An 18,575-nucleotide genomic window follows, 5' to 3' on the forward strand; every position below is an offset into this window, starting at 1 on the left:
TGACTCATTTTTTGAACTCCATACCGGCCCCCTCAGGCGGACAGGCACCATTGACAGAGCTGGAGGTGCTGTGTGGAGACACGGGAGTGCTCCCACACGCTCTATCCTTGATGTACGCTATGCTGATCGCCCCCCCTGAGGGATATCAGATCCCGGCACTGGCAAAATGGGAGAGAGACCTGAACATACAGTTCTCGCCCACTAAAAAACAGACCATACTCCGCTTCGCGCACAAGTCATCTCTGTGCGCGAGAACTCAGGAGACGAACTATAAGGTTTTTACCCGCTGGTACAGAACCCCAGACCTCCTGCACAGACTATTCCCCCACACTACTGACACCTGCTGGAGATGCCAGCAGGACAAGGGCACCCTACTGCATGTGTTTTGGTCCTGCCCGCAGATCAGGGGCTTCTGGGGAGAGGTACGCCGGATCACCCAAAAGTTTACGGGGTATGCGGTACCGGATGACCCGGCGTATTTCCTCCTTCAGGCAACCAATATACCACCTGGAACTTATAAAAAGTCGGTGGTGCGTCACCTCCTGGATGCAGCCAAGGCCTGCGTGCCTCTCCGCTGGAAGTCCCCTCACCCCCCGACCGTAGCCCTGTGGCTGAATAGGGTAGATGAGATCAGTCGAATGGAAGACTTGATCCTCTCCAATCAACAGCGCCAGGAGACATACTCGGAGACATGGCAGCTGTACAATGTCTTCAAGTACTCAGAAGAAGGCCAAAAGCTCAGAGAGACCGATGGCCAAACGCTTACTCAGACACAGGTTTAATACCTGCTCTCCCTGGTAATTGGTATACCCGGACCTAGAAAAGTAATACCCCACGCCCGTTTAGGGCGCTTTATAATGACCTTGCTCGTGCAGCCCCCCCCCCCCACCTACTTTCCACTAAGCTTCTTCCTACTCTTTCTTACACTGCTCTTTAACCTTTGTTCTATCTTTCCTTACTATGCAAACGGAAAACGGATATGGAAGCCAGGCTGACCGGGCCCCACCACCGCGACATGAGACGCTAACTGGGGCCCCAGAGGGACACACCCGCACCGGGGCCTAGATGTACTTTAACCAGCAATGATGGAATGTGTTTGTGACAATAGTCTCATATATGCTGTCATACCTGCACACGAGAGCTGTTGTATCTACTGCTATGTTCTGTATGTTGAAGGTCCGGAAGGACTGGCTTTGTTTTTGGTGATAAATAATAAAAAAAAAAGAATGAGAACATTACTAATGGAAACGTGGATTAGGACACAAAGTAAGTGCCTGTAGATTTAATAAAAAGCTTTGAGATTTTTGCAAAAAAAAGTACTATGCTATATTGATGCATAGGGGAGCTGGACTTTAGAAAATAAAAAAAGTTTAAACGTGTGCAGAAAAATGCAAAAATGTCTCTGGCTGTGAAAGGGTTAAAGGATAAGTTCACCTTCAGGAACATATTACCTGTTCTACCCGTAAGCTTTGTTGGTTAAAATAAACTGGCTCCTAACTTTTTTAGCTGGCTCCTAGAATCAAAGAAAATGTTGTCAAGCCCTGATTTAGATTCACTGACTGTGTTTAACTTCTTGCTAAACGCCCCACGTACATTTACTGCACGGCGGTGACTCCACTGTGCAAAATCACGTACCTTTGACCCGCTCCCAATAACTAAAAATTCCATAAAAACATCCCAAAGTTTGTAGAAGCTATAACTTTTGCGCAAACCAATCAATATACAATTATTGGGATTTTACCAAAAATATGTAACAGAATACATATTGGCCAAAATTGATGACAAAATTTGATTTGTTTACATTTTTATGTTTTATAGCAGAAAGTAAAAAATATATATTTATTTATTGTATTTATTTATTTATTATGGTGGACAATCCAATAAAAGGTTCAAGGCACAGAAACACTCATTTTCTCCTGTACTTGGATTTATTTAATCTACAATCTTTCCCAGATAGGAATGTTTTAGGGAAACCGGGAAGCCTGTTAAGGGTTCAAACCCTGTCTTGCTCCACCCAGAAGAGAGAAATTCTGTTTTGGCATTTCTGTTCTATAAAGGTTATCTTGCAAACGTTCTTTCTTTGATTTTTTTTTTCCAGTTGCAACAGCCTAGATAAGCCCTTGGACACTTCCAGTCCTGAGCAAGGCACCAAGACTCATCTACAGTCATTGAACCGGCTGAGTTCTGGGCACCTAAATCACAAGCAGCCTTCTAAGAAGAACAGAGAGAAAGAGGTAAGTTTATGTACTATATGACTGTCAGATAGCAAGGCTACATTGACTAATGCCCTTGTGAAATGACGTGTCACTGTTGTTACAAATATTGTAGCAAATTTTATATCCAAGACTGGCCAGTAAGTCTCTTTCTCTTTTTTTTTTTTTTTTTTTTTTTTTTGATTTAAAAAATGTAAACACTTAATACATGGTGCACCCTTGATGCGGGATCCACAAAACATTATGGTTTTCCTTAAGAGAGCATAGCAGAAGATGCCTTTTTTGAAGACTCCTCTGATTGGAAAGTATGTAGGTTATGTTCTACCAAGCTTGTGCTATTGAACTTCTTAACCAGGCAAGTCTTTTCAGGGCAGCTAAGAACAGGAAAAATCTTTGTAGACCTAGCAAAATGAGAGCATAGGGGGATGCTAGCCCCTCTAGATGCCTGGAAGCCCATTTCATTTAGTTTCTGATCGGGTGTACAAAATGCATTTCAGGATATAAATTGAAACTCAACTCTGGCCAACAGGGAAGGGCTAGAGCCTCTGTCAGGTTTTTGTCATCCATATCCCTATTGGGGAGACGCTTCAGTGGGGCCACAGACAAAATAAAAGCACATTTTTAATAGAGGAGGGAAGAGTTAGAATCTCTGACAATGTCTAACAATTCCCCAATGAGCACTTTTTTACCCTGACAATAGAGGGTAAACTGTACCTGCGTGTTATATGCAGGGGGCTGTGGAAAGTTCCCCCCCCCCCCCCCCCGAAACTTCCCTCTTAAAATTAGGGTGCGTGTTATACGCTGATAAATACGGTAGTCATTTTAATCCTTGCCCACTCTATTCTCAACAACCAAAAATTCTGCTGGGGAAAAGGAGAAGTACAGCCAAAGCTAGTTTTAACTGTACTTCTGTGGAACACAGTAGTGAAGTTCCTGGCACCCGCCCCCCCGCGAGTGCCCCCATAGCAAGCCACTAGCTATGGGGAAATTCGTGCAGGCTCCATCACACCCACCTGCTCTATTCTCACTGACTGTGATGGACAGCAGTGGGAGCCAATGGTGAGAGAGTGAGGAGAGAGATAGCTACTGCTCTCGGGCACAGCGTTGGACCAAGATCGGGGCTCAGCAAAGTATATGGGGAGAGCCGCACTAGCTTAATGCAGAGCATTAAGGGAATAAAACTACTACCTTTTTAGAACCACTTTAAATATGGTTTAGTAATATTTCAGGTTTTTTTAAGATATGATTTATGACCTACAATATTGGTTCCGGCAGAGAAGGAAGTAAAGATAAAATATTTGTAACCTGGACAAAGCAGGGGTTGACTGTTTCCCTCCATTCCAGAGGAATCTCGATGTACGGATAGCATGTTGCTTTGACATATTTAAAATCTGTCTGCTTTACAAATTGTGCGCACAAATTACAAAGGCAGGTGGTGTCAGCCATCAAGGAATGTTTCTAAACGTGTGGATACATTTATGCTGTGTGTTAGGAGACTTCAGTCTACCTAGATTTGCAGAACCTATTGTAATTTATAGGGCTGAAGAATCCCTGAGTATTCTCTGAATGGCAGTCAATGTCTTTATCACAGCAACTACCTTGGACAGATCTTAATGTTTTACATATGATAAAAAGTTATGTACTCTGCATCACATGGATTACAATGTCAAAATCAATTTCTTTGTGTTGGGAATATATAGTGCATGAATAAATACAGCATCTTTTGGCCAGCCCAAACCTCACGTGGGGCTGAAATATTCCTCCATGACAGATTACAGATATGGTTCACTTAGTGTTATTGGCACATTGACTTAAGGGAAACCTGTAGTGATGGAAACACAGAGGCCGCCATTACTGTCATACTTCTAAGAGAATGTTGGTTGCCTTTTAGATGTTAGGCTCTCACAAGCAGGTCCCTCCTAATCCTCTTGTATTGAATTTTATTGTAACTGTACTGCCTCCTTTCACTTTGTAAAGCACTGCACAAGCGGTTGGCGCAATATAAACCATGTAGTATACTGTCCGAGTCAATCACCTGGAAAAGAAGCATGCAAATTAGAAGTCAGAGGTGTGTGCTTTCCTCAGGTTAGTGCCTCCAAAAGACCGAAGCTGCTGGATCAGCATGACAAGCAGGCAGTTGGCATTTTCAGGATGCAAGGTCAGAAATGGCACCTCAAAGTTCTCTTGTTGCACCTTTTTTTTTTTTTTATTCAGAAAGCTATGGCTTGTTTACGCCTTTTTGCCGCTGTTTAATAGATGTCCCCACCCCATTCTATCAGGCACACTGTGTCCCGGATCTGCTTTGACTTGGTACAGGGGGGGCATCAGGGATTCAAAGTTTGTTGCCGTTGCATGGGGGGGGCATAATTTGAAGCGTTGACATATTTCATATTTATTTACTTGACTTAACTTTGATAGTAGTGTTGGTATTAAATTCTCGTTGATCTTAAAAAGATTGCTTTTTTTCATTTGATACACCACAAAGTAAAGTTGTGAAAACATTCTTACAAGATTGTAAAGGAAAAGTTGAGGCCCCAGAAGATGGCCTAAACAATTGTTTCATTTATCACTTGATGTATTTAGCATCTGTGAGTTCTATTGGGTTTTTGAAGAAGTCATGTTTTCAGGGCCTCGTATTTTTTTTTTGTTCCTTTCTTGGGTACCTTTTTGGTACATGTGACTGTGATGAATTTAGGTAACTTGCAGATCTCAAATTATTTTTATCCCAAAACCATTGTTGGCCATTGTCCATATAAGAAGAAAAAACTGACTAGTGACATTAAGGCACTGTGACAGCCCAGACTTCAGAGATCAGTATTAACTATGCTGATCACCCGAGACAGACTTAACACCATGGCTGCTGGGGAATAAGTGTCAAAAAAAGTTTGGCTATAAAACTTGCTAAGAATTGAGAGACAAGAGGTTAATTGAGATTATATCAGGATTAATCAGGGTTAAATGTGAAAGCAACTATTTAAAGCCATATTTCCAATTTTTAAATGTGTAAGATTTATTTTTAAATATAGATGTAACTGATCATATTGTCTCACAGTAATGTTAAAAGAAACTTGTCGTTCTCTTGGATATTTATAGCTCCCAATGTACTTGTAACCCTCTCTGGGTCTCATAATCCCCAGCACTGGTGCTGTGTCTTTCCCCCCCTGTCTCTCCAATAGCAGGCAAAAAATTTCAAAACCCAGAAAAGTCACCACATGTTTACAATATTATTTTATAAAAGTCTTAGGCCCCATACACACCATAGAATCTATCCGCAGATAAATCCCATCAAATGGGTTTCAGCGGATAGATCCTATGGTGTGTACACGCCAGCGGATATTTATCCGCGGATAAATCTCCCCTGGGATGGATTTCCAGCAGATGGATATTCGCTGACATGCAGAACAAATCCATCTGCTGGAATCCATCCCAATGGATGGATCCGCTCGTCTGTACAGACTCACCGGATCCATCCGTCCAAAGGGATTCCCCGCACGCGTCGTAATGATTTGACGCATGCGTGGAATTCCTTATATGACAGCGTCGCGCCAGAGGATTTCCGCGCGGATTTTAATGCGATGGTGAGTACACTCCATCGCATAGAAATCTGCGGAAATCTTTGAGAGGATTTATCCGTGGAAACGGTCCGCTGGACCGTATCCGCGGATAAATTCTCTCGTGTGTATGGGGCCTTACAGGGGTTTTACCCTATGCACAACAGATATATATATATATAAATGAAAACAATATACATATACTAGTAGAATACAATATATATTCTTGCATATCTTCTTCACACCAACATAAGGAGAGGAAGAGGAAAAAAGAAACCAAGGGGTGCTACTCTTTAGCTTATAGTGCCGGTCGGGTGGCTATCCAGGCAAATAGAGGAAAAAAAAAAAAAAAACTTTCAAAAAAAGGAAGGGGAAAAAATTGCGATAATATTAATAATTATAATCGCTCCAACATGGCTAAACAATGGTAGGGTTCCCGTTAACCCATATTAGAAACTCGGCTGATTGTCTAAACTTGGACCAAACTGACCAAGTTCGGGAGAACTGTTCTTCTCTTCCCAGTTCCCGTGCCAACAGGCCTTCTAAAGTCCATTTCAATTGCCCATTCCTCCAGTGTCGTGGGATAACTGCTCTAGCTGCAGCGAGGAAGTGTCTAAGCACATCCTCCTTTGCTTTCTTTAAAGATCCTGGAATCATGGTTAAGAGAGCCACTCTGAGTGATGCGTGGATATTTATATCCACTAGTTTTCCATATAAATTAAAGATATGTTTCCAAAACCCTCTCACCGGGGGACACGCCCACCAGATATGGAACATATTTCCCTTTGACTCATGACAGCGCCAGCAGATATCGGATATATCCTGATTCATTTGATGGATAGTAGAGGGACACTTGTACCATCTGCTCATCAGTTTATATGCCTTCTCTTGCGTTCTTGTAGCTATCAACATTTTATGAGTCAAAATAAAGCTTTTTTGCCAATCCGATAAAGTTACAGTCTCTTGGAGGTCTTTTTCCCATTTACGTGTATACGGAGAGAGATCTGAATGGATTGATAGTAGAAGAATAGAGTATAATACAGAAATCGAATGTGATATTGGTTCTTCTTGCAGGAGCAAGGATTCAAATGCAGTTGGGTTAGCACAAATATCTTGTTTTGATGGGATCGATCGTATATAACATAAAGCTTGATGTCTCTGTAGCCACTGCGCAGGGTTATGAGAGATCATTGTAGATGAGGAGTCTACCATTAAAAATGAATCTGACTGGAGGACTTGAGCAATTCTTCGATGCTCCTGTTTGTATCAGGGGCCGAACGTAGTTGAGTGTAAGGCTAGTAAGAAGTCGGGCGTTCTAAAGAAGGGAGTCATGGGGCTCAATTGTTTTGATATCTTATAAATGTGTATCATACGATCCCATATGTGTAATGTTTGCCTAGTGAGATCTGCTGGAATTGAAAGGCCCTTTCGTAAAATAGGCGAAGTCCAAGGAAGGGCACAAAGATCTATAGGGTTTATGTGACCTTCCAGTTGTACCCATAACTTGGATGAGGAATGGTGGAACCAGTCAGTAATACGTGTTAGTATAGTTGCTTTATGATGGATGGAAACATCTGGTACCCCTACTCCTCCTTTGTTTTTCGGAAGGAATAATGTCCCAAAGCTAATTCTAGACTGGGCTGAGTTCCATATAAACTTAGAAACTAGCTGATGGATTTTACGAAAGTACACTGCCAGGAGATGTATTGGGATCGTTTGAAATGAGTATAAAAGACGAGGGAGTATATCCATCTTAAGGGTATTAATTCTACCAAATCATGAAAGTCTCTTAAATGTATAAGATGTCAAAGTCGTTTGGATTTTATGAAGCATCGGGAGAAAATTTTGAGAATATAATTGTGATGTTGAGACTGGGATGGTAATCCCTAAGTATCGAATCGACTCCGAACAGGTCCTAAAAGAAAAGTTCTTCGATATTTGCTTCAAATTTGTTTGCGCTAAAGATATATTAAGTTCTGATTTACTGTAATTAACTTTAAAATTGCGAACTTCATTAAATCTCTGGAATTCTAGGAGTATAGAAGGAAGTATCTGGTTTCGTTACAAATAATAGCAAATCATCTGCAAAAAGAGCCAATTTTGCATGTAGTTTTGTCGCAATGCGTTTGCCAGATGTTCCATCGTAATAACATAAAACAAGGGTGATAAGGGACAACCCTGCCGTGTTCCATTAAAAATGGAAAAAGCGGGGTATTAGGGATCCATTCATCCTAATTCTAGCTGATTGTGATAGATACAAGGACATAATCCGTGCTATTATATAGGGACCTATGCCTATCTGTTGGAGAGAGGATCGTAAAAACTTCCAACTAACACGGTCAAAAGCCTTTTAGCCAACCGTTAGCAGGCAAAGAGAGATATCTTGAGTACGGGCATAATCTGTCAGCAGGAGGGCTTTAATCACATTGGGCCAGATTCAGGTACAAATACGGCGGCGTAACGTATCGTCTTTACGTTACACCGCTGCAAGTTTTCCTCGTAAGTGCTTGATTCACAAAGCACTTGAGTATAAACTTGTGGCGGAGTAACGTACAGACGTCCGGCGCAAGCCCGCCTAATTCAAATGGGGCGTGTACCATTTAAATTAGGAGCGCTCCCGCGCCGAACATTCTGCGCATGCTCCGTTAGAAAATTTCCCGACGTGCTTTGCACAAAATTACGGTGCCCCGACGTGAAATGGCGACGTGCGTAACGTACTTACGCCGAAAAAAAATATTTAAAATTCGACGCGGGAACGACGGCCATACTTTAACATGGCTGGTGTAAAGTTAAGCCATGAAAAAGCAGGCTTAACTTTGCGACGGCAAAAAAACGACGTAACGCACGCGAGTAGCTTCGTGGATCGCCGTAAAAGCTAATTTGCATACCCGATGCTGGAAAATGACACAAACTCCACCCAGCGGCGGCCGAAGTATTGCAGCCTAAGATCCGAAGGCGTACGAAGCCGTAAGCCTGTCGGATCTTAGCCAAATGCCGTCGTATCTTGTTTGTGAATCACAAATTAAGATACAACGCTGCAAATTTGAAAATACGCCGGAGTATCAGTAGATACTCCGGCGTATTTCTTCTGTGGATCTGGCCCATTGTCTCTAGCCTCTCGCCTCTTGACCGCTGACAAAGCCAGCCTGGTCTAGATGTATTAATTGAGGCAATAATGGTTGTAGGCGACTAGCTAAAATCTTAGAATTTTTTTTTTACATCGACCCCAATTAAAGATATAGGTCTATAGTTTGCACATAACGAAAGATCTTTGTCTGGATTCGGAATGAGTGAGATATGTGCTTCTATCGTTTGTGTAGGAAAGGTAGACCCATTTGCTATAGAATTAAATACCTGGGTCAGAAAGGGAGTAAGAAGAGAGGCAAAATGCTTATAAAATTTAGGCGTAAGGGCCAGGACTTTTACCCTCCGGGGTGTTAGCGATAGCCTTGGCGACCTCTTCCTCAGCAATTGGGGTTTCTAATTCTTCTACCGTATCTTCATCCAAAGTAGGTAACGAAGTATCTGCTATATAGGATGCCACATTATCCTCTTCAGTATCGGGTGAGCTTAGAGATTGGTATGGAGGTACATTATATAGAGACTGGTAGAAATCGCTGAATGTTTTTATGATTAGAGAGGGTGAGGATATAATTTCTCCATTTGGTCCCTGAAGCTGTGAAATAAAAGTAGGGGTCTGATGTGGATTTAGGGACCTTGCCAACGACTTCCCACATTTATCACTAAATTTGTACTGATGCAGTGCCAATTTACCCGTATATGAGCGAGCCGAAGATTCATATAGATTGCGCAGGCATGTCCGGGATGAGTGTATATAGAGTTCAAATTCACCTTGCCTTACATGTCCGGGATGAGGCAACCTCCAGTAGAGTTTCTGTCGTATTTGAGAGCTTATGTTCTGTTTCTAAGGTTCTAAGCTTTTGGACCGCTGTTGTAATGGCTGCTAATTGCTTCTTTTTCAAGCGGGCACCTAGTTAGATAAAAGACCCTCTCAAGACTGCTTTCAGAGCCTCCCATTGAGTGGGAAGTGTAGTAGAGTCTAAAGCATGGTCTGCCAAAAAGTTTGAAATAGTTTCCGCCAAATATAAGTAGAGCATTCTGGATTTACCAATAAAGCATCATTCAGACGCCACGTCCATTCTCTGAATGGAACCGAAGGGATTTTAAACGTCAAAAAAAGAGGTGCTTGGTCTGACCAAACCATAGTGCCAATGTCACATATTGGTGACCCGAACAAGACCATTATGGTCCACAAAAAAATAGTCAATTCGACTATAAGATTGGTGGACCATAGAAAAGTAAGTGTAATCTCTTAATTTAGGATGCAATATCCTCCAGACATCTATTAAGTGATGGTTGTAAAGAATGCGCTTCAACATCTTCAACCTAGATAATGAGACCTCAGTTCTTGATGAAGAAGTATCCAACTGCGAGTCCATTGCAAGATTGAAGTCACCCCCCCATAATGAGTCTCCCTTCCATGAAACCAAACAGTGTTTCCAGATATCTCATCGCTGTTTGACTTTGATTAGTATTTGGCAGATATAGGTTAGCCACTGTAAATTTAATTCCCCACAAGGAAAACTTGACAAACGTACCTTCCCTGGGGGTCTGCTATACAGTCAATTAAATCAATAGGTAAGGTTTTGTGAAAAGCAATATAAACTCCTTTAGCCTTCTGGTCAGGATTAGTACTGTTCAGGATTCGTACTATGAGACCACCGATTAAAGTGTCTGGTAGGGCAGGTGGTAAGAGAATCAGCCTGGAAAGTGAGTTTCTTGTAAGAGAAGTAAATTAACTTTATATTTGTGCATTTGATATAGAATTTGCCCTCTCTTGGGAAGCTATATTTAAACCTTTGACATTATAGGAGCATATATTCAAGAGTGGTTGAGTCACCATTGTAGTAGCCATAGTGGAGAGAATAGGAACAAAAGAGGAAAAAAAAATTGAAGGGAAGAGGGAGGACACTCCAGAAAAAAAAAAAAAAAAAGATATATATATACTAGCTGAATACCCGGCGTTGCCCGGTCTTCCTATCTTAACCTTTTGGGGAGGAAAATCATAGTAATATAAATATACCCATCTTTTATATAAGGGTGTAGGTAAGGGTTAATTTAACTGTCATATATTTTTATTTGGCATATAAGTAATTATGTGTACCAGGTATTATTGAAATATCTCCAGGCGTACAGAAGTTATGTGGGAACATACATTTCCCATTGATTTGCATGGGACTTTAAACAAAAACCCTGACCCTCACAAATGGGGGTAGTTAAGGGATAAATTAACTATCCTATAGTTTAAGTGGACATATAAGTAACATGTGACCAAGTGTTATCGAAATATCTACAGCCGTTTGGAAGTTATGAAGTAACATGTATTTCCCATAGAGTTGAATGGGACTTTAAAGAAAAACCCTGACCATGGCAAATGGGGGTGGGTAAGGGTTAAACCACCTATCCTATGTTTGTTGCTGACATATAAGTAACATGTGGGCCAAGTTTCATGTTAATATCTTTAGCCGTTTGGACATGATGCTGGAACATACATACATACACACACACACGTTGAGTTTTTTATATATATATATATATATATATATATATATATATATATATATATATATATATATATATATATATATATATATATATATATATATATATATATATATATATAGTAAAAGAGTGTCACTAGGGGACCCTAATCTACCTGCAAAACGCAGTACACTGTGTGATACGTCACACAATAGGCACCAACTGTGCCTGTCCTAAGTAGGGGGTGAACAAAAAAATACAAAAACACAACAAACAAGGGGAAAAAAAGAGACAAAAAAACAGAAATTAACGGGACCACGAGATGTGTTCCCTGCAACACAACAGATATAGCAGCCTCATTAATTAATTAAAAAGTCACCACATGACTTCAGCATGCCCAATCATGCTGAAGTGTGTAGTAGCCAATCCTGTGAGAGCTGTAGAAGAAAGGAGGGGGATGAGAATTACACATAGTGCCTCTCTAATGGCCCGTACATACGATCCGAATATCGTTCGAAAACTGACGTCCGAGGAAGAATCGTACGATAATCAGATCGTTGGTACAAAGCTTTTCGAAAGCCGATCACGACATCCGATATTATTCAATTGGACAAGCGCAAACATTTTCCTTGTACGGTACCAGATCCTATGATTTTCGTTTAGTGAGTACAGTTGTCGTCGGAAAATACAATACAAATACATTACAACACATGACATGAATTCCGATATTTTTTTTTTTCCTGTCGTACAAGAATTTTCGGGACTTTAGTAACCTATTTAATTTGTACTTGAGACTATTACATGAAAAAAGTTGTACGATCTGTCGTACGATATGTGGATCATGTGTATGGGCCATTAGGCTCTTGCATGAGATGTAAATCACCTGTCACTCACCGCATGGGGGAAGAGCTGACTGATATTTCTGTGTCTGTCAGTTTTTATCTCACTGAAAAAACATAAGAGGATTGCTCAGAGCTGGAATAACTCTTTGTGGCAAGACTGGGCAAAGATGATATGAAAGTCCCCGGCTTCCCCGGCTTCGGCCTAGCTCCGGAGCGGCGGCCAGTCTGCTGCCAGAGCCCAGCGTGACACGCCTCCCCGGGGAGGCGTGTCACGCTGTGCACTGGGCTCTGGCAAGCCGACAAGGAGAGGGAATATTAGCAGAGAAGCACTGGTGTGAGAGGAGGGGGGGGGGGGGGGAGAGCACATTTCAGGGGTGGATTAAAGAGGAAGCAGGTGAGGCTGTTTGGGACTTGTTAAAAGTACAATCTTGATGTTTTTACAGAAAATATATATATATATATATATATAGCTGTAAAAACATCAAGATTGTACTTTTAACAAGTCCCAAACAGCCTCACCTGCTTCCTCTTTAATCCACCCCTGAAATGTATGTGTGTGTATATATATATATATATATATATATATATATATATATATAAATACATACATACATACATACATACATACATACATACATACATACATACATACATACATACATACATACATACATACATACACACACACACACACACACACACACACACACACACACACACACACACACACACATTTCAGGGGTGGATTAAAGAGGAAGCAGGTGAGGCTGTTTGGGACTTGTTAAAAGTACAATCTTGATGTTTTTACAGCTATATATATATATATATATCACACACATTTTTTTTTTTTTTTTTTGGACCAATGAAAACACCCTTTTTTTTTTTTTTTTTGCGCTCATCCGAAAATGATCCGATCCGTGACTCCTGATCCGAGGATCGATCCGATCCGTGAGTTTTTTGATCCGTTGCACCCCTAGTTTACATCCACTTTAAATCTATATACAGAGTTAAGAGATCTACTTGATCTTCATCTATACAGCCTTCATCTCTGAGCTGTGGAAATGCCTGACTGGTGTGGTAGGTGTGGAATGTTCAGCATAAATCTGCAATAAAAGAACACTCTGGCAACAGCATCTCAACACTTTTTTAGAGCAGAGTATCTTGGTACAGAAAAGATCAGTATGCAAGCAAAGATTGAACTGTAGGTATGTTTTATGCAAAGTTACACTGATCCAGCCTGGACCAATGCAAGTATGCATATTGTTCATACCTGTGAGGCATCACTGTAGTAGTCGGCTTTACTACAGTGATTGCAAGGGTCACTCACTCCATCACCACTATTCTTCTTTTTCTTTTTCCAAATAGGTGTTGTCTGATTGGATGAGGTGGGGATTGTGATGTCGCCACCCTGCCTTTCTGCTTCCATCTTCTGTGAATGGCATCCATGCCAAGCTTGGCACAGGTCCCAGAAGACCACTGTGATCACTGTAGTACAGGGATCGACAAATCCCGGTCGCCATGGCGACTAGAAATGGGGTCCTGGCGACTTGGCTTGGCGCCATCTGGTGGTGAGCCGTTGGTATTACAAGTTAAGCATTACAAGTTAAACAGCAATTCTAATGTAATTTTTCACTATTTTCACTGCCATCTTCTTCCCTCTAATTAGAACCCCCAAACAATTATATATATTTTTTATCCTAACACCCTAGAGAATAAAATGGCGATCGTTGCAATACTTTCTGTCACGCCGTATTTGCGCAGCGCTCTTACAAGCGCACTTTTTTGGGAAAAAATTACATTTTTTTTAATGTAAAAAATAAGACAACAGTAAAGTTATCCCCATTTTTTTTTTAATATTATGAAAGATAATGTTACGCCGAGTAAATTCATATTCAACATGTCACGCTTCAAAATTGCATCCGCTCGTGGAATGCCGACAAACTTTTACCCTTTAAAATCCCTTTTTACCCTTTAAAATCTCACGTATGTGTTTGCTTCTGCACGCAAGCTCGTCGGGACGGGGCGCGTTTTCTGGCTCCTAACTTTTTTTTAGCTGGCTCCTAGATTCCAAGCAAATTTGTCAAACCCTGCTGTAGTAGCACCGAAAGCTACAGTGATTTAATACCTAGAGCTCTTCATTGATCTTTGTGGTGAAAAATGAATGTCACAGAAAAGGAAAAATTTACACTTTGGCATGAAGGGCTTAAAAGAAACAGATTTTGCTTTAATTGGTTGTAGTGTCCATTAGGCGAGGCCTAAATTCCTTTTTTTGTTTGTTTTTTTGGAATATAATTATATGATTATAAATTCTATTTTTAATTCGTTTATGTAAATGTCTTCCTTGAAAATGAGAAAAACAATGCAATTAATAACCCATAAAACATCAAACTGGACCATGTTCTGAAGGTTTGGGATTTCCTTGTTATTTCAGACTTCTTTTGAAAAACGATTTGTTTAGCCTTTTTACACATGGGACCAATCATTGTGTATATAGTCAGCGATGTTTTAGCAGTAGGTGATCAACATGTTTTCTTTTAATTCTTTCAAAATCATAGGCCTCCTATGCAACCCCAAACAAATGATTCAATGGCAAAAAAAAAGCCCCCAAAAACTGGTGAAGGAGTTGTATGTTTAAAGATCATCCTTACATGCACTAAAACCTTTACCCCTGGAGGACCACATACTGCATCTACCTGTTTTCCATCACAGCAATTATGTATAGGGATTGTTAAGGGCCCCTTTACATCTGGCTTTGCAGTGCACACATGTAAACCTGCTGTATTTTTCATATTAACGTGTTGCGTTAAGACAGTCCTTTGTTTTATGGGCTGCCAACACACAGCAACAGGCTTTTTTTTTTTTTTCTTTCCTTTTTTCTTTTTTTTTTTCTATGAAGCAAAGCATATTGTGGTGTGCTGCAGTGAGGATTTGTCTGTGCTTCACTTGACTTTCATATTCATCTCTATAGGGCCTGTACATATGTCTGGTACAACAATCAGGAAGTAAGAAGTAAACACTACGCAGCAACATGCTGCATCAGACCCCTGTCATAACACAATAGCACAGCAGGGGACTAACATTGGATTTGTAGTACAGCGTCTCCCACCTAAACTGTCCAAGCCTAGTGGTGTGTACTAGGCTTTAGAGCCATCAACACAATAAAGATGCAGACGGTGCAGTAGGTGAATGGTAGGAAGATGATTGGAGCCACTTAATGGATAGGCTGACTCCCCATAGTTTGTATTTTTATATTTTACCAGAATGTACTTTTTAAACTCATTCCCCTTTGGCAATTGGCAGTACAATAAAGTTGTTCCACAGAAATAATCACAGAGGCGTGATCCAATCTCCAATTAAATTTTTTAGAACTTTTTTTTTTTTTTTTTTTTAATTCGTGGCAATCAAAAAGGATTTTATGTTTCAATCAAAAATGCCTCTTAATCATTGCTACAATTACAAGTTGTATTTTCTGGAAACACAATATCCTTTTGATTTTTTTTTTTTTTCTTCTGTTTTTCTTTTTAATTTACAAGTAAAGATTCAATTTAATTGCTATTGGATGCCATGTCTGCCTGCTGGATTTTTGTTTACTGGGAAGTGTGCTGCATTACCTATAGCAACCTACAAGACTCTAGCAGTAATTTTTATTTTATTTTTTTAACCCTTCTGCAATTTGGCATTCACAAAAACGCAGCTCTGTCACTTTCCACTCTGTAAAGCTAACCTGTCACTTATGAATAAACAGTGTTTTTTTTTTTTAAGCAAGTTGTAAGAGTGTAGGCGTTGTTTTGCTATTGTCTAAAAAGAAGCAGATTATGATTGGTTAGAAAAAAGTTCCAAATGCTACAGACAATTATTAAAACTGGTCACACCCAACGCTTTTGGTTAACAGGAGTGCACTTACTTGAGCTCTCCTGTGATCCAGAATCAGCCAACAGCTGCCTAAAGTCCGCTGTAGGCTCATGTCACAGAGGCACTCAAGGCTTCAGAAGGATCCTGACCATATTGTCAGGATCTACCCAGAGCCCTGATTTGCCAGCTGGTTTCAAAGTTGAGAGCCGAAGCCAGCTGCACCTGCCTCCCTCTCCAGCCTGGTCCTCCAGACAGGGAGAGTGGTGCCAGTCACTGCTCTCTGCTCAGAGGTGACCAACAACTGAGCAAACGGCCGTTATGACGCTCAATTCTCCCCCTTTTTTAATTTTTTTTTTACCCTAAACACTAGGCAAAGACCAGGCCTTTTGGAAGAAATTACTGGGTACTGGTGAATACATATGGAAGACAGCATGTCCCAAGCAATGGATAAAAACAAGAAATGGAGGGTTAGGGATGGACCTAGACAAAGCACTGATTTTGAAACCCATTCAAATGTTGGGGGGGGGGGGGGGCGGGGACTAGAATTGTGCATCGGGTGAGCAAATGTTACATGGCTGCCAACCATGTCATAGACAAGTGGGCAGCTATGTAAATGTTATAATGTAAATATTGCCAAATTCTGAAGCCAAGGCTTTGCATACTTTTTCCATATCGCACCATTACACCAATTATATACTGTATATATTCATTGTATTTTTAATCCTTGATTAGCAGTTGGAGGATGTCCGCCCACCCCTACAAAAATATAAAGCCAGCAGCTACACATGCTGCAGCTGCTGACTTTTAATAGGACACTTGCCTGTCCTGGAGTCCCGCAACGTCGACACCGCAGCTGATGTTTCCATCAGCTGTTGGGTGCTGTCGCCATTGTGGGTAAGGGAACCCAGCAGTGTAGCATTACGGCTTCATGCCAGGTCTCTACTGCGCATCGGAGGGGGGAGGAGACAAATGAGCGGAGGTTCCACTTTTGGGTGGAACGCTGCTTTAAGTTGGAACTAGACCGCTCGTGAATTGCCTTCCCCCCACCCCTCCTCTGCACTGCCGTTTAAGAAAAAAAACTTGCGTATGCATGTCTGGAATATTATTAGCATTTGTGTGAGAGACACAATAAGAAAACTGTTTTGAGTTTTGATCCGATTTTAAGAAAACCCCTCCTACAGACTCCTGGGATGTACAGTATGACCTAATTTGCCTAGGCTTGGAAAACCGAAGCGAAGAAATGCTATATAGTGGAACTTTACTCTCTGAATCAACATTGACCAATTTTAATCCTTATGCTGCTAGCATTGGTAAATACTGTAGATGGAAAAATATAATATATAATATATATATATATATATATATATATATATATATATATATATATATATATATATATATATATATATATATATATTATATTTTTCCATCTACAGTATTTACCAATGCTAGCAGCATAAGGATTAAAATTGGTCAATGTTGATTCAGAGAGTAAAGTTCCACTTTAAGACTACCGTTTACAAGAATGAGCCCATGTGAACCTATCGTGGCCTTAAGTCTGTATTTTTTATAACTATTTCTTGACATGACTTGCTGATTGCTCTCTTTCCAATGCAGGGTTCTCTATCGAACAGTTTTGAAAGGGAATCAGGAGAAGAGAACAGCCTGAGTATATTAAGTGCTCCACAAAACTACAGCACCAACAAGTAAGTGTTTTTGATATTTGTCTGTAGTTATGGAATATCTTAAAATTAAGACTACGGAGGGTGGTGCCTAAAGAAGGTGCAGTGTGAAAACAGAACTTTTTATAAATCTTAGCAATTCATAGAATATCTGTACTGAACTACCAATTAAAGGATAGTGTCACCTTTTTAACCCGTTCGCGCCAGCTCCTCCTGGCCCTTTAAGGGGTTTCAGATGCCATGGGGTTGGGGTATTTGGTCATGTGATTGCTATCACATAATCAGAAGGCTCCTGATCACAAGTAGAGATCGGGAGCTTTCCATTGGCCGACTGCAACTGTGCTCTGTTTTAAAGGCCCACCCGCCGAGAGGTTGCATATATGCATATGGCCCGTGGGAAGGAGTTAAAAAAAGAGTTTTTTTTATTGCAGGTAAAAAAAAGTGCCTTTTGTTTATTTTTATTAGGAGCCTGTTAAAAGGGTTGTAAAGGTAAAAAATGTGTTTCCTAAATAGCTTCATTTACCTTAGTGCAGTCCTCCTTTACTTACCTCATCCTTCGATTTTGATTTTAAATGTCCTTATTTCTTCTGAGAAATCCTCACTTCCTGTTCTTCTGTCTGTAACTCCACACAGTAATACAAGGCTTTCTCCCTGGTGTGGAGTGTCATGCTCGACCCCCTCCCCTGGAATACAGGAGAGTCAGGACGCTCTCTACGTTGCAGATAGACAAAGGAGCTGTGTGTTAGTGGGCTTCTTGACTCTCCTGTATTCCAGGGGAGGGGGTGAGCACGACACTCCACACCTGGGAGAAAACCTTGCATTACGGTGTGTAGTTACAGACAGAAGGACAGGAAGTGAGGTATTTCTCAGAAA

At 40.8% G+C, this 18,575-nt stretch overlaps 1 protein-coding gene across 1 annotated transcript in view; it reads left to right on the forward strand.

Moving 5' to 3' along the window:
* The window catches only part of LOC120915327 (kinesin-like protein KIF18B), an 85,902-nt gene that overhangs the window by 45,465 nt on the left and 21,862 nt on the right, over positions 1 to 18,575 (forward strand). The window contains exons 10-11 of the mRNA XM_040325732.1: positions 2,099 to 2,234; positions 17,638 to 17,726. Coding sequence (XP_040181666.1) covers positions 2,099 to 2,234; positions 17,638 to 17,726 — 225 coding nt within the window. The remainder of the gene's footprint in view (positions 1 to 2,098; positions 2,235 to 17,637; positions 17,727 to 18,575) is intronic.

Source organism: Rana temporaria, chromosome 10 (genome assembly GCF_905171775.1).
Source record: "Rana temporaria chromosome 10, aRanTem1.1, whole genome shotgun sequence".
NCBI classification, from domain to species: domain Eukaryota; kingdom Metazoa; phylum Chordata; class Amphibia; order Anura; family Ranidae; genus Rana; species Rana temporaria.